Source organism: Mauremys mutica, chromosome 1 (assembly GCF_020497125.1).
Source record: "Mauremys mutica isolate MM-2020 ecotype Southern chromosome 1, ASM2049712v1, whole genome shotgun sequence".
Classification (NCBI taxonomy): domain Eukaryota; kingdom Metazoa; phylum Chordata; order Testudines; family Geoemydidae; genus Mauremys; species Mauremys mutica.
This window is the reverse complement of record NC_059072.1, coordinates 67,321,131-67,338,575: the sequence shown is the minus strand read 5'-3', so window position 1 is coordinate 67,338,575 and position 17,445 is coordinate 67,321,131. Positions and strand designations below refer to the sequence as shown.

The following is a 17,445-nucleotide window of genomic DNA, read 5'->3' as shown; positions in this document are numbered from 1 at the left end:
TATATACCCGACTAAATCTTGGGTGGGGGGACAGCCCGGGAGTCCTGGGGGTGCTTGTGGGGGGGCAGCCCAGGGGGCACTGTGTTGCTCATGGTGAAATGGCCCGGGGGCACTGTGCATGCTTGGGGGCAGCAGCCCGGGACCCCTGCTAGTGCAGGGGGGCAGGCACCGGTACACAGCCCGGGACCTCTGCTGGTACTGGTGGGAGCTGGGGTTGGCGGGGCTGGCAGACTCCCTACCTGGCTCCCCAGAAGCAGTGACATGTCCCTCCCTCAGCTCCTAGCCCCCTGCGCGTTGCCCCCGCTCCAAATGCCAGCTCCATGGCTCCCATTGGCTGGGAACTGCAGCCAGTGGGTACTGCGGGGGTGGTGTCTGCAGGCAGAGGCAGTGCGCAGAGCTAGGAGCTGAGGGGGGGGACATGTCGCTGCTTCTGGGGATCCCCCCAAGGTAAGCACTGCCCAGAGCCCTCACCCCCTCGTGCCTCAACCCCAAGCCCTAAGGCCCCTCCCACATGCACCCAAACTTCTGCTGCTGCTGCTGGGATGGGGAGAGGGTGGTGGCTCGAGACTGCCTCAGCAGCAGCCGGTGTGGCTGGCCCAGGGGCTGCCCTAGCTCCTCAGGAGGTCCCCGGGCCAGCCGCACCAGCCGCTGCAGAAATCACGGAGGTCCCGGAAAGTCACAGAATCCATGACTTACGTGACCTCCGTGACAAACTCTCAGCCTTAATTATAAGTGATGGGCAAAAGCCAGAGTAGTTACCAAAGGAAAATAAAAGGTCAGCACGCAGTCTAAATTCTTAGTCTTATTAGACTAGGCAATATCTGAACTAAGCAGTTTTTCTCACCCTACTGGATACTACAGGTTGGTTAGTCTTTCATACGCGAGCTCTCCCTGTGAGCCTGGGAACCAGTCTCCTCAGCTCCAGTGTTCTTGTTGCCTTCATAGGCATAGGTGGTGGAAGAGACAGGACAAACCATGTGGCCTCTGTCCTCTGTTTTATATCCTCAGTCATTGTGCTTGGAAGAACAGAAGTCCAGGCATGTCTGATGGGCATTGCTGAGTCCCCAGACTAGGTTGAGCACTTTCCCTGGTGTGGCTTTGTGCAAGTGAGCCATTGAATTGTAACTCCCTTGCTGGACAATAGCAGTTGATGGTTGTTTGACAGCCACTCATGCATTGGTTACCTCCCTTGTTGTTGTCTCTGTGGAGCTAATACCTGGGCAATATCCAAACTCACAGCATATTTTAGTGACAACCATACAACACAATCTCATAATTTCATATGCATTAATGATATACATCTTTAGATAGAATGATGGGTTTCAGCAGATCACAACCTTTCCCGTGATACCTTACATGGCACGATTTATATGCAATATCACAGTTTTACACAAATGATGAATATAGGGGTTACAGGGCACTCCCCCAAGGTATAAAGTGTCACAATACTATAGTATGTAAAGTACTTAAAGGTTAATTTTAATGGCTCACAGTAGGACTCTATAACTGTTGTTTTCCACAGGGCATTTCTGCCATTAAACAGAAAAGCCGTACAATCTGTGTGTTGCTAGCATTCCATTATTGTTCCAAGTGAGGGTGGCTTTTTTCAGGCGAGGTGTGGGCTGAATACCAGTGAAGAGGATTGACAGGTTCGATATAAATGTATTTCCTAGTATGATAGGATTTTATATGCCAAAAGGGATCAAAAATACCTTTCAAATAATGTCTTTGTGAGAGGATCACACAAGCTGTACAAAAGGAAAGATCAATAGCAATGCAATGACATTCTTTTCATTTTCTTTAGGAACGTCATTCATGGCAGGGAGTGCTCAATCTTCTTGTCCCCCACATTAACCAAAATGTTAAAGTTATAAGGCATACACAGTGAAAAGTGCAATTAAAAGAGGAACTTTCCTTATGGGTCCTAAAATACTCTAGCATAACATGTCATGTAGCAGCTCTCCTAATGTGCTCTGAGCAGCCTGGGTAATTGGGAGCATGCTGCATATTGTGTTTTCCCATTGATTCTGTGGTTGTTTATTTTCTCTTTTAATTTGTGGTTTGAGGGTAGACATGTTAACATTTTGCCCTTACACCTAGTCCAAAACACATTAGAAATGTTAATTAATATTAGTCTGCTCAGCTCCCACTGTGTTGGGCGTTTTCTATATGGATAAAATGGGGCACAAAGAGGCTATATGATTTGGCCAAGATCACACAGCAAGTCAGTAGACACAAGCATTAATAGTGTAAGGGTACGTCTACACTACGGGATTATTCCGAATTTACATAAACCGGTTTAACAAAACAGATTGTATAAAATCGAGTGTGCGCGGCCACACTAAACACATTAAATCGGTGGTGTGCGTCCACGGTCCAAGGCTAGCGTCGATTTCTGGAGCATTGCACTGTGGGTAGCTATTCCGTAGCTATCCCATAGTTCCCGCAGCCTCCCCCGCCCCTTTGAATTTCCGGGTTGAGATCCCAGTGCCTGATGCGGCAAAAATCATTGTCGCGGGTGGTTCTGGGTAAATGTCGTCAGTCACTCCTTCCGCTGGGAAAGCAACGGCAGACAAGCATTTCATGCCTTTTTTCCCTGGATTGCCCTGGAAGATGCCATAGCATGGCAATCATGGAGCCTGTTTCGCCTTTTGTGACTGTCACCGTATGTGTACTAGATGCCGCTCACAGAGGCGATTCAGCAGCGCTACACAGCAGCATGCTTTTGCTTTTGCATGATAGCAGAGATGGTTATCAGCCATATTGTACCATCTACCATACCATAAATTGGTAATAAGATGATCGTGGCTACCAGTCCTTTTGCACTGTGCCATTTGCTGCTGTCATAAGTGCCCCTGGCTGCTCTTAGCCAGGGGCGCAAAAGCCAAAATTGGGAATGACTCCCTGAGTCAATCCCTCCTTTTTGGTATCTAAAAATAGAATCAGTCCTGCCTAGAATATGGGCAAGTGTACTAGAGAACCACTGTATCAGAGAACCAGAGAGCACAGCTGCTCTGTGTCAGATCCTGCAGAAATTATGAGCTGTATTCTATTCACAGGGGGTGCTCCTGCAACAACCCCACCTGTTGATTCCGTTCTTCCCTCAGCCTTCCTGGGCTACCATAGCATTGTCCCCCCACTTGTGTGATGAAGTAATAAAGAATGCAGGAATAAGACACAGTGACTTGTTAGTGAGATATGAGTGGAAGGCAGCCTCCAGCTGCTATGATAGTCCAGACAGGACAGTAAGGAGTGTGTAGGAGAGGAGCCCAGCATCCCTCTGCTAGTTCAGGGGCAATTGAATCTTTTCTTTACACATGAAGGGTGGGGGCTGATGGAGCTCAGCCCCCTGTTGCTATGATGACGATGGTTATCAGCCATATTGTACCATCTACCAGGAAAAATTAGGGCCAGGCGCCCTTGATCAACCTAACAGATGCTAGTCAGCATGGTTACCAGTCCTTTTGCACTGCCCCATGTGCCAATAGGCTGATGATGAGGACGGATACCAGTCGTTTTGTACCATCAGCCATCCATAGCGTGGGGGGAGCAAGGATGTTGGTGTTGAGTGCTGCACCATCGCGTCTATCTGCAGCATTCAGTAAAGATAGGGTGACATGTAAAAGAGTGAAGAGATTATTGTTTTCCCTTTCACTTCTGGGGGTGGGTGGGGGTGTGCGTAAATTGCCTAGCTATGCCCTGACCCACCGCGCACACTGTTTTTGACCCTAGAAGCATTTGGAGCTCAGCCAAGAATGCAAATGCTTTTCAGAGACTGCAGGAACTGTGGGATAGCTTGAGTCCTCCAGTCCATGAGCGTCCATTTGATTCTTTGGCTTTCCGTTACGCTTGTCACGCAGCAGTGCGCTGAGTCCCTGCTATGGCATCTGTCTGGAGATATTTAAAAAATGATTTTGAGCGCTGATAGAACAGATTTGCCTGCCCTTACAGCGATCACGTCCGCATCGTCCATGCGGGAGCTCTTTCTTTATTTTGATTTTTAACTGCATCACCACCCGTGCTGATCGGAGCTCCACGCTGGGCAAACAGGAAATATTCAAAAGTTCGCAGGGCTTTTCCTGTCTACCTGGCCACTGCATCCGAGTTCAGATTGCTGTCCAGAGCGGTCAGTGGTGCACTGTGGGATACCGCCCGGAGGCCAATACCGTCGATCTGCGGCCACACTAACCCCAATCCGATATGGTAATACCGATATTAGCACTACTCCTCTCATTAGGGAGGAGTACAGAAACCGGTTTAAAGAGCCCTTTATACCGATATAAAGGGCCTCTTAGTGTGGACGGGTGTGGCGTTAAATCGGTTTTACGCTCCTAAAACCGGTTTAAACGCGTAGTGTAGACCAGGCTTAACTGAAACATCCTTATTCCCATTCTTCTTGCTCTTACAACTAGACAGCAGTTCCCTTGATATGAAGCTGCTTGTGAGCAAAGCCCTATGTTAACAGAAGGTATAAAGTCCTTTCTGTAAGCAAAGGAGAGCCTACCTCAGGGAGGCACTAAAAGGTGGGAAAAGCACCTCCTCAGCAAGCTACCCCTTTCCACAAACCCCATAGAAACCCCTCCATCAGGGCTATAGGGTTCTGACTCTGTGAATGGGACAGGGAAAAGAGGGTGGGAGATCTCCACTGGAATCTCTTGCCCCCCAAAACCACAGAGAGTAATAATCTCTGGTAAATTACACTGGTTCCCCTTCTGCAATCTGGAAACAGCCCTGCTCCAGGAGCATCTGTGGTGGTGGAGCTGCTGGCAACCTGGCTCCTGCAAGAACTGTAGGGTCTGGGGCCTAGTAGAAGATGGGAAAAAATGCATGGCAATATGGAGGCAGGGAATCTCCCTGAATGTGCTCTTTCATCTGGCTAATCCACAAAATCTATGGGTTTGTGGGGACTGAAGTCCTGTCACTTGTGTTCTGGGAGAATGGCGAATTCTGCTTCCAATGAAGAAATCAATGGAAACTATAAAAGTTTATTCTAAGTAGGAGCACAACCCTGTAGACGAAAATGGTAACCTCTGTGTATGTTATGGTATCTATGGAGGTCAAATTTAAACTAATCATCCTTAAAGTATCCCATTAAATCTGATGTCTGTGAAGTTACACTTCTGAATGTAATGGCTCAATACTTTAAATATAGCAAGGCCATATTTGTTTCTTCATAACAATGAAGGTAGTGAAGTCGGATGTGTATACTTCCTGAAAAAAAACCAAGATTATTCCAGTTTTAATTAATTTATCCCCACCCTGTAATAATAAATTGCAAGATGCCAGAAACACAAGCAGGCTTTTCTATGGAGTCAGCACAACTTCCAGGCAGACTTTTAGGGTCCTGTCACATTGCTGTGGCATCTAATAGCATGACATTGCAATGAGAATATTGTGCCTCATCACAAAAAGTTGCAATGTGTTGACATTGGATTGCAAAGTAACAACAAAACAGCAACATGTCATGATGCAAAGCAGTTTTGCTGAAGGACAAACATCTAAAGATGGTGACTTTATGGTGAGGATAATCTAATAAGGAGTGAGAGAGAAAAAACACAGCATATACTATATTTTTTATCATCCATCCTGTGAAGTTTAAATTGCTCAAAATGGAGTGTGAGTAGAGAAAGAGAGCAAGCGAGCAGTTGCAATCCTCCTTATACTATATTTTTCATTTTTAAAAATATGATTAAAATTTGTAGCTGGCAGGAGTGATTCAGAATCAAATATTTTTATATGATTTGTGTTATCTAGGGGAAGAAGAACTGTGTTGAGCTGTTCGTGTCTCCAACAAATCGAAAACCAGGAATTTCTGACGCGCTTCCATCTGAAGAGGTGTTGCGTTCACTTAATATCAATGTTCTGCATCAAAGTTTATCCCAGTTTGGAATTACAGAGGTTTCCCCAGAGGTAGGTTATCATGTGTATAACATATTAGAGTTTACTGTAAATTAGTCAACTCTAAATATAATTATTAAGGGCTGTGTTAGTTCTTGGGCTAAGGTACTGATATTGAGGAGAATGTATGGCTAATAAAAGTTGTTTTTATTATTATTGCAAGGCAATAATAAAAAATATTCCTGTTAAATTATTTAAAGAAAGCTTGAATGGATCATATAATCACTCAGGCTATGACTACACTACAGCTTATGTCGGCATAATTTAAGTTGCTCAGGGGTGTGAAAAAACCACACACCCCGAGCAACATAAGTTACACCAACATAAGCACTCGTGTGCTCAGCACTATGTTGGTGGGAGAGCTTCTCCTACTGACATAGCTTCTGCCACTTGCAGAGATGGTTTTATTATGCTGATAGGAGAGCTCTCTCCTGTCAGCATAGAACATCTTCACCAGATGTGCTGGAGCGGCACAGCTGTATTGGTACAGCTGTGTCACTGCACCGCTGTATGTATAGATATGGCCTAAGAAACTTTGGTCTTTTATATGTGAGTTGTCTGGTCTGAAGACTTCTGTGATGACACAAATAGAATTCAGATTTCATGATAATTCTCCACTTCAAGGTTGTCCAACCTCCTGCTTGGTCCATACAGGGTTAAACTGTGCCTTGAATGGCTTTGGGAGCATTGTATTTGTTTATTTTATCTATTGCTGACTTTGTTTTCTGGTAGAGTGAGAGATTTGAAAGTTTGCCCACTTTATTTTTTTTTACCTGGCCCAAAAAGGAGAGAGCCCTTAAAACGTCTTGTTATTTTTTATTACAACTTTTATTTTTAAAGATAATCTCTTTTGAAACAGGACCAGTGCTGGCTGCCACATCAGTAGTGCTCTGCAGACGTTGCATTTGGACATATGTTTGACTTTGGGTTTACCTCGTGACACCAAAGGAAATAATAATTAAAGAAAAAAGGAAAGGAAGCCATTGAGTTCTCACAAACACATCAGGCTATAATCAAATCACTTTGGATCTTGTCTGGTGCTTGGAAGCCCATAATTACACATAAAGCCCCTTGAACTCTGTGTGAGGTCAATTTCATGAAAAATCTCGAAACAGTTAATCAAAAACAGATTTTCCTGTGCAAATTTCCATTTTGATGAGAGAGCAGTTTTTGGTCAAAAAAACATTCTGAACAGAAAACTTTGACCAGCTCCAGTCCCCCATCCCCAGTCCTGTTGATTCCTATGCCAAGCAAAGGATCAAGGCCTTTATGTCCAGGCCTGTGTGTGAGTCATTGCTGAGTGCATAATGGGTGCTACACTAGCCTACATAGTTGCTGCATGGACATTTTTCTACCTCATTTTAAAGTTCTAATTCAGTGTAAAGTGCTGCAATATATTTTCAGTATGAAAAGTGCAATATAAAAACAAGTTATAATGAGCAAAGTCGCATGTGTTTCCTACAGCAGGTAAACTATGGAAATGAAAGGGTTTTCACGGTGCAGATACTGAGGTTATAGGACATTGAGTTATAGGATCACAAAGTGAAGCTAAGCAGTCCTGTCCTAATGTCAGATCTGTTCATTACACCTCTAATCAGCCACCTGGGCTGCAGCCCTAAAATACTTTCTTTAAATGAAAATTTACTTTAGTGCTGAAGTGTATGAATTTGAGAGATATGATTATCTGTTCCAAATACTTCAATTACAAATAACAATTCAAATAGACATGGGAAGAAAGCATATGTGAATAACTTCTTATGGATGGAGAAATGATTTCAAGCTAGGATAGACTGTCTGAAAAAACAAAGTGCTGACTTTGAAATCTCACTTATGTTACATACAGTAGCAAATTGTCATTCCTCAGTTTCAGTAGTCTAAAACTACTAGGTATTTGAATTCTCTCTCTGTCAATCAGATAAATGTAGCCAATACAAAGTTAAAGGTTTCTTGAAGTTTTCTCTAGAATTCTTCATACAAAATAGCTCATAAAGTCAGGTGGGTTTAATGCTATTGGGAAGACAAGAGCATTATTTGAATGTCTTTATTCCATTTTTAACAGATTACATAAATAAGGCCCTGATCCTGCAATGACTTATGCACACGCTTATCTTTACATGTGTAACTAGTCCCATTGACTTCAGTGGAACGACTCATGTGTCAGTCTTTGTAGAAATCGAGGTCTAAAAGACAGTACATTTAATCTTCACCTCCCAGCCATGTTAACTGACCAATTTTTCATGTATCCCTAAATCCACCCAAAGAACAAATGTTTGCAGGGCAGAGGCAATAAGGGGCTATAACCCAGAGTCACACCAATTTCTGTGGTCTCCAAGCTCTACTCATGCTCCTTACTGACTACAGCCAGTGTGTTGGAAGCAACTTTCTGCCCATGCCTTGCACAGAGTGCTACTGGTCAGGTGCTTCTCCTCTCCCACCTCTCTCCATTACCAGAGGTCAGGCGTTCGTTTCCTTTGTCCCTGAGAATAGTTCACAGGAGGTGCCTTAATAACAGCTTAGGTCCAAAGTTATCGTAGAGAAAAAAAAATTATAAAAAACCAAGGGCTTGTCTGCACACTAGCTTACACCAATTTAGATAAACCAGAACAGACCCCTACATAGACATTCTTAAATCCATTTAGAAATAGTTTATATCAATTTAGCTTAAATTGATTCCATACTAACTTAAGCTATATTGATACAAACTGTTTCTAAACAGACTTGAGTGTCCACAGAGGGTATTGCACCAGTTAAACTAAATTGGTGCAAGTTTGTGTGTAGACAAGCCCTGTGAGAAAATCAAAGCATTACATTATACCTATCTGAGGCTTGGAGAACTGCCACTTAGCTAGTGACATATGTTATAGTTCCAGTTCATTTAATCAGCACACCCTTGCATCTTTAAGTTTCAGTGTCTGTCTCTGCTGACAGGCCTTTTTTTTCTTACCATCTCTGACTTTCTGCTCTCAATAAGGAGGACTCTACCAGCAAAGCTTTTGTCTCTAGGAGCGTAACAACTAAGCTGTTTTAGATTAACTTAATTGTTTATAGCTCCGTCTTATCAGTTTTTCTGGACTTCGGAACAAATAGTCCTGAACAATTGACACCATCTCACAAATTATTTTCTTATCATAGACACGAAGTGACTCAGCTACAATAGTCCAGAACCCCTGCTATCATAATTACAAAAGAGTTTAAGTGAGAGTTCTGCTGTCCTTCCTATTCTTTATTAGAATCAAGGGTACCGACTTCTTTTGTTAGGCTAATATAATATTTCGATGTTCCAAAATGGCATGTCAGTCTGTGTTAGAGCTGTGGTGTGTAATTTTTGCCTTTATATAGACAATTACCTAACGTTTCAAAATGGTTTAGATCTGACTTTGAGAAAAACAAAATCAGGAGAAAATGTGCACTGCATTTGTAATGGAGAAGAATTATAGTAGATTCAACTACTTATAAGTTCTACCATTTAAAAAAAAAACTCTACTGTTCCACTAATGTACTAAAAATAAAGTAACTAAAGTCCCTCAGCCAGTAGTTCAAAAATTATGTCAGCTAGTCAACTCTCTAGTTTATTTGATCTTTAGATGGGGAGGTACAGGGCAGCATTTATTTATGAAAGGGCAGCTCAGCTGATGCTCAATGAGCTCCTGCTTTTAATCCAGTTTTCCACGTGGGATGTCTGAAACACAGGAAGGTTGTCAGGTAACCTCCCCAAGGTCAAACAGTTATTTTATAGCTTATGGGCCAATGCTGCAGCTGCTCTGAACACAGAAGTCCTATGGCTGTCAATGGGAGTTCAAACTGCAGGGCAGCTGCAATGTTGGGCCTTAAGCCAGCATGAAGACTCAGGCCTATCCTGTAAACATTAGATAAAATAACCTCCTTACTGCGTTGAGGTAACTGAATTGCATGAAACACTACAAAACAAATAGTGAAAGCAGTGAACTTGTTGTTTAAATATGGTAAGGAACAATTTCAGCAGAAATAATTGGCCAGTATGCCAAAAACGCTTCCATTTTTTGAGTGGTTCACTGCAAGAAGTGATTTAGAATTCGTTTTCAGCCTGTGGACACGTACAGAGCCATTAGAGCCAGGTTGTGAAACCAAGTGCTCACATTGCTGAGCAGTTTCCCACCCAAGTACTCTCATTGATTTTATCGGGTGTACTGTGTGAGTATCATTTTGCCATCTGGCCTCCAGTGCTGTGACAGACTGGCATCTCAACAAAAGAATATTCTTGTTAAGGAGATTTTCTAATTATAAGTCAATACGTAGTAATTTTTTTAAAAAAATAAGCACCCCTAAATTAACCATCCAATCAAATACTTATCTGTGTGTGCTGTATTCTATAAAGCTACATTCTGTGAATTACACAGACTAGGCACTGAATGGTTCTGCCTCTCTACAACCAGAGGGAAGCAAATCTATGTTGACTCAAAACAGCTGTGGCTGCTCTCAGTTATGTCTCCCTCTATCCCTGCAGTCCATGTTGCTGTCAATGCACACAAACTCCTCTGCTTGAATTCTACCTGAGTAGGGCTTTCCCTGTTTGGGAGGGCTCTAGGTCAAAGGAGTTTGTGCAGGTGTCTAACATTGCTCAGTATTGCAAGGTCCCAGGAGACCTGGCAGATTTCAGAGCATGAATTACCCATGCTTCTGCTAGCATACCCAATGTCAACACAGCTCCAAACCATGCCCAGGGATCAGCATGGAGCAGAAGGACCTCTTGAGTTTGCAGAACACACACCCACCCCCTCTATGAGACTCCTGAACTTTTCCCTCTGTGGTGATCAGGTGACTCCAAGTCTATAAAGTCAACCTCATGGAACATTTGCTTTAGGGATTCCTGTGTCTTCATTAGGGGCACATCTATACTTGCGGCCGTGTGTGGAGTACACACACTGCATGCCCAGCTGGTATGGATATAAATAGCTTTGTAGACGGAGAGGCACTGCTTAGGCAAGTAGAGAAGAAACACACCTGAACCCCTAGAGTATGTACCCTACACAGTTCTCTGTGGGTATGCCTAAACTGCAGTTAAACACCTGTGGCTGGCCCATGTCAGCTGACTCAGGCTCCCAGGGCTCAGGCTAAAGGGTTGTTTAACTCCAGTGCAGACATTTGGGCTTGGACTGGAGCCTGGGTTCTGGGGTTGCAGGATCCCAGAGCCCTAAACATCTGCACCACAGTTAAACAGCCCCTTAGCTCCTGGAGCTTGAGTCAGCTGACACAGGCCAGCCGCACAGCGCTTCCCATCTCTACACTGCTATTTTTAGCAGTGTACTATCCCCCTCCCTCCTAGCAAGGCTGATGCCTTTCCCTGCCTCTGTGAAAGCCTCCAGCAGCAGGGAAAGGCTCTGACAAGAGGGAGGTGGCAGGGAAATGCTCCAGAAGCTTTCTGCTGCCAGAGTCTTTCCCCGCTATCTTCCCCCTGCTGGAGCTTTTCACAGCCACATGTAGCTACACACCACAGTGAGTGTGGATGGAGCTTCCCCTTCACTGCGGTGTGTGGCTACACGTATCCTACATGGTGCACAAGTGTAGACAAGGCCTAGGAAAGAAAGTTTGTTCTTAACTCAAGTTGATTAAATTGAGGAAAATCATAGTGAAGATGAGGCAATTTTTAGTTTTCACATGAATTAGTTCGTTAAGTTACAGCCTAGGCTCCATACAGGGCTTTTCTATGAAAGGGGAGCAGCGAGACTTCGGAAATGCGTATTGAAGACCTGATTTAAATACCTTCTTTTCTCTCAACTTGACAATTTTATTCAAGAAATACAATAAAGAAATAGACTGAGATTAGGAGTGTGACTTTCTGTAGTTATATGTACAACTTAATTTCTTTCAAGTCTATTTATATGTAATCTTTTTCCCTTTGAAACACACAAGTGAAGATTGCATCTGCTGCAAGTATATACATCATATTCTGAATAATGTATTACAATTGGACTGAGGATTCTATTAGAACCAAGTTTCAATTAAGCTTTTTTCCATTTGAAAATGTAGCCAAAATCTTATTATTTGATATTCCAACCAGGCTGTCACTGCAATAAAGACAGAATAAACATTATTTGTTTTTTATTTTATATTCCCCAACAGCTCTGCATTTTTCAGTGTACAGAGCTGCTTTAGAAATGTAATATCATTGGGAGTCCCTAAAGTTAGGAGATTGCTTGAAGTACAATCAGAATTTAATATGTGGGGGAGAGGTTGTTTTGGGTTTTTCTTTAGGTTAGAATGTCAGGGCTTTTCAGCTTATTAATACATCACGGAGATTCTGTTTGCACCTGTTTTCACTTCTGTGTAAGGTGTAGATAGTACGTAGGCTAGTGTGTAGGTGTTGTGGGAGGAGACGCAGCAAAATGAGACAGCAAGAGCAATTTCCTCAGCACACATATGAGTACTACCCTCTTACCTGATGGGCCAGGTAGTTTCCAAGAAAGAATGAGTCTTGTTTACTTAGCTTCAGACCAGTCCATTGCATCTGTGGGAAGATTACTTCAATAGTCACTAAGATCTTAAATCATCTCTGGGTGTGTTAGGATTATTGTGGCAAACACGTATAGTTCAGCCTGTTTGCTTGTTTTAGGTAGATATAGAACTGGCAGCGGTCAGAGCCATATACTACAGAATGTGTACTATAACAAATCTGAAATAATGCATGGTGCCTGATAAGATCTCTTCAATCTGCACATGCTTTTGTAGAATTTCAACCTTTTTTTTTTTTTTTGTAATAAAGAAAAATGTTTTGCAAGGCCAGCATGAAGCGGACAAAATCTGGAGCAAAGAAGGATTTTATGCAGTTGTCATATTTCTCAGCATCTTTGTCATTGTAGCAACATGTTTAATGGTAAGTCTGTTGCTTTACCTTCTTTCTGTTTTCATTTATGTATTGCTTACATCAGTCTGAAAGACAGAATCCTGCCTCCTTTATTTCAAGAGGGTTTTCATAAAATAGTCAGAAGCTCAGCCTTTAAGTAACAGTAAGTAACTCTGATAGTGGTGGGAGGCCAAAGCCTGATGAGTAATAGAAATACTTATTATGTTTAGAATGTTTTATATCTGATATAAAATATCACTAATGGTAAGCTTCAGAACTAATGGACATTTAACCATGCACAATAACCATGCAGTAATTAAATTGAGGGCTTCTAGTAACATGATAAACCATGAGAGTGAAGCCTAAGTGAGTGGTTTAGAGAAGTCACAGGAGCCCTCAATGTCACTACAGATTTCTAGTGTATTTTATTTTTTATATTATGTGGTAATAAAAACCACAACATTGAGATAATACACTTTATACATGATAATATGGTAATATGGTATTAGCACTGTGTAACAATATAATTACAATAAAATATGAATTTGACATTGAAAATATTCATATGACCACTATTCAAAAATGTAGTTAGGAGTAAGTGTGTTATTTATCTGCTCTTTTAACATGACGTCTAACATGTGATGCAGTATATGTCTGGTGGTCAGGTGTCTAGCCACAGAGTGTCCAGTGAACATCCTTGCCAATGAATGAACACTCCAATGAATGAAACTCAACAAAATTTAAAGGACCCTGAGTGCATTTTGACACTGGAGGTATTAAAGGGACACTCTGAAATCTTTTTCAATTTGATTTTTTAATAAAAAAGGAAACTGTCAGTTATAGCTTCAGAATCTGAATCATTCCCACACTGTTAGGGCACGAGGAAGGCTTCACCGTCCCTGCGTCTCCAGGGCCATTCTTTGCATACCCTCAGTGATGTTAAGTTCCATAAGTTTTCTCTCTCTGAGTAGTGTTCAGTGGAGGGATTCTTTTGGTTTGCCCCACTTTCATGTTCCTCCAGCTGCTCAAGAATGTGTTCATTCTTAACACATGTCCCAAATATTTCCATCTTCTTTTCTGGATAACTTTACAGATAAGGAATTGTTGAACTCTGATGAATCTTGGCACTATTCATTCCATTAAATACCTAGTACTTTTCAAACACACTTGCTTTCAAGGGCATTTAGATGTCTGCCTGTATACCTTTGGATTTGCAGATTTTACATCCATATGTTAAAATGGAAATAACATTTCAGATGAAGATTTGTTGTTCAGTCTGTAAATTATAGATCTTTGATGACAAAATCTTACTTAATCTGGTAAAGCCTCTCTGAAGTTGGGGATGGGGGAGTTCTTGTTTTTTTCCCACCTGACAAACATTAATCCTCCCTCTTCCCCTCCTCACCCCTCATTTTTTATGGAGAATAAAACACATCACCTCATCAAAGATGTAACTCTGGAAAAGGATGTGATAACTGTTTCTGTCTCTGCTGCCTAGCTGTTCACTTTGTGGAAGCAGAGTACAACACCTTGGACACCTATTCTGCCTTCCTCCTTTTATCTACATAATATCTGAGTGCATAAGCATAAATTTAACACACATAAAATCACAAATTCTGCAGGCTACAAAATGTTGGGCCTTTACGGGGGTACCCAAAATGGCTATATTGGAATTATACTGCAGCTGTATATTTATCCCTAAATGCTTATTCCTGGAAGTGTCAAAGGTGCTGTTGGCCAAATCTGGATCTAGATTACTTAGTGTCTCTTAAAATGTGAAGTGGAAACTAATTAGATGGGTGCACAATAGTGGTTAGTGCAAGCTAGTTGAATTGTCTATGTTAATCCTTTGTTCTATAGAATTATTATGGAAATTATAAAACTGTACAGCCTTTTCTCTTAATTGGATTTTACAAATCATGATATTTAACTGCACAGTTTTTACACTGACAGAAGATTGTGCGTTAAAAGTCTTTACATATTTTATTTTTAATTTCTCTGGAATTTATTAATGAACTGCAATAAGAAAACTATCAAACCTATATTTGATTATGCAGTGTATTGCTATATACAGTAATACAGTACTACATGAGCTAAATTCAGACCAGTAAATTGTTCCTTCCAGGCCACCCATTTATTTCTGTGACCCCCTCATCACCAGAATAACTATGTTCTTTGTGTCTCAGAAGGGATTCACCACCAGAAGTCCTCTTCTGCAGTCCAGACTATGGACTAATTTCTTCTGGGAGCTCCATACATCATTTATAACCTATTAAGCAACAGACTAATTAACTATTTAACAATGCTATTCTAAGGAGAACAGTTCTGTCTGTGATTTTTATTTTTAATAGATAATGGTTTGTTATTACACTAACCATTTTCATAAATAATACTATATTTGATAGAGCAGGTTGAACTATTCATTTTGAATATTTCTTATGAATTCAGCCCTTTTTTCTTTTGAAATATTTAAAAAATGATCCATATTTCTTAATGTGCTCTTTATTAATAAATAGGTAATTATTAGACTATAGGTTACTTGTAGAGCTGGTTAACAAATGGGATAATTTTTTATTTTTAAAAAAGTGTCCCTTTTTCTTGTCAAAAGTTTTCAAATTCTGAAATTTGAAAAACAGGATGACTTTTTCAAACACAAAAAAGAAAAGACAAAAAAAAGTCACCCTTTTTTGTGTCAGTTGTGAGATTCAACATTTTTTGACTGGCCCTAGTTGTTTATAAAAATGTAAGTTGTCATTCATTATTTTGGCAGGGTGGTTCTTATCAAAATCATGTGGGGTGAGGGGGTTTCTGCCACTTGATTGAATTTTAGAAACACTTTAATCAGGAGAATATTAAATAACAGGAAATTCACTTGTCCTGTAAAAATTTTCACAACTGATCATTTGTTCTGAAGTTTGTGCAGCTTTTAGACTTCACAAAATTTTCAGGATATTCAAAAGCGCTATGATCATAGGAATATGCACAAACAATGTATGACCCCATACATCAAAGAAAACCAAACTTGGCCTTTTTATTCTTGAAAACATGAGATTAATTTTAAAAATACTGCATCATGTTAACATCTTATGTTCAGTGCTTAGTAGAATTGCTGAGGGAATAGTAGGAGATTAACCAAGGATTTCTAGCTAGTCCAAGGGTTAGTTTCTCTTTCTAGGAGGCCTCGTTCAAGTTTTCTTAAGTAAGCTTTATTGAGTGACTTAAGCAAAATCAAAACAATATACTTTTATTCTGAAGTGAGAGTGTCCACACACATTCATGCACTGAAATAACAAAAGATATGAGTTAAAAATCAATTTGCCTATGAAAATTAAGATCTCTTTTGAGGTATTCTGGGCAGAAACAAAAGGTGTGAACTTCAGTGTATGTAGATTAGGCCTACTCATGACTCCATGTGGACCCAAGCAAGGAGGTGACAGGAAGAGGAGTTGCATTCTCATTGAGTTGTGAGTCTACACCAGGGCCCCCATATATGCAAAATTTAAAGATGTCCCACTGTGTCCTAGAAAGCAACTCTTTAAAGATTAGGGATTTTTCTTCATATTTTTCAGTCATCCTGTATCTCTGTGTTAGTGTGTGCCATTTATCCTAGTGTTCTGAGGTGGCTGTAGAGAACTGCCTTTCCTTAGCTCATGTGCTATAACAGGGTCAGACACTTTATGCCATGAAGGCCTTGTCTACACTCAGCCTTGACCTGAGTCTAAGCTTTCTTTAAACATGGCTGTAACTAAATTGGTTACTTGCATAGTTTTGTTGGCTATTGTTGTTAGAGCCAAACTGTTTTTAAAAACCTTTTTTAAAAATCCAGAATGCCTTTTTAAACACGGTTTTGATATGATTTTTCCCCATCCACACTGTTTGGGCAAACCTTGTTAGCAGAAACCATGTCTAAATGAAGACCAAACATGGTTCCTTAACTCATTTCACAGCTTGTTATTGGTGAGATCTAAATTTACTGGGTTTTTTTTTCTATACTCAAATAGCAGAGTATTGGAGAGAGGTAGGAAATTATGCTAGTCTAGATGGACCCCAAAGACCTAACTGACTGTGCCTCCAAATGAGACATCACATTGAAAGAAAGCAATGTAAATATGTGATTTAAAATGTTGTGCCATGAATGGCAGAGTGATATTCCCATAATCAAGTATCTAGGAATTATCAGAAAGCAGAGAAGCCCAAAATGATTTGTAGGAGGAAAGTGGTTAGAATATCTCAAACATCTGTATTTATGTATCCAATATACCTGTTGGGTTTTGTAATACAATTAGGGCTATTTTCCTCCAAATCTTGCTCACTTTACTTATGTGATTTATTCTCTAACTCGATTAAATAAATATAGTGTTTACATATGTTACTGAGGCCTGCCTAATGGGTGAATTGCTTGTAAATGGGACAATTCCAAGCTCACACTGAAATATTAATCTTTGAATATTACCATGAAAATGGATGTACAAGCTATATCCAGTCACACACATAGGGCTAGGCAGTGACAGGCCCTGACAAAGGGGCTTGAGTGAGAGTACTCACGGAGCCTCACTGAGTGGAAGCACCATAAAAGTTCCTGGATTTGTGGCAAAGGGAAGTAGAAGCAACACATTATGTTCCTCAGTTACTCAGGAGCTTGTGGAATCCCCTGTAGACAGGCTGGCTCCAGGCACCAGCTGAGCAAGCAGGTGCTTGGGGCGGCCAAGGGGAAGGGGCAGCATGTC

The 17,445-nt window shown here is 41.1% G+C and overlaps 1 protein-coding gene across 4 annotated transcripts in view; it reads left to right on the top strand.

The window, feature by feature from the left end:
- The window catches only part of PTPRR (protein tyrosine phosphatase receptor type R), a 210,581-nt gene that overhangs the window by 105,273 nt on the left and 87,863 nt on the right, over positions 1-17,445 (top strand). For all 4 annotated transcript variants that reach the window (XM_045010941.1, XM_045012312.1, XM_045011670.1 and 1 more), the window contains 2 exons: positions 5,755-5,910; positions 12,638-12,748. In XM_045010941.1, the coding sequence (XP_044866876.1) occupies positions 5,755-5,910; positions 12,638-12,748 (267 nt within the window). The remainder of the gene's footprint in view (positions 1-5,754; positions 5,911-12,637; positions 12,749-17,445) is intronic.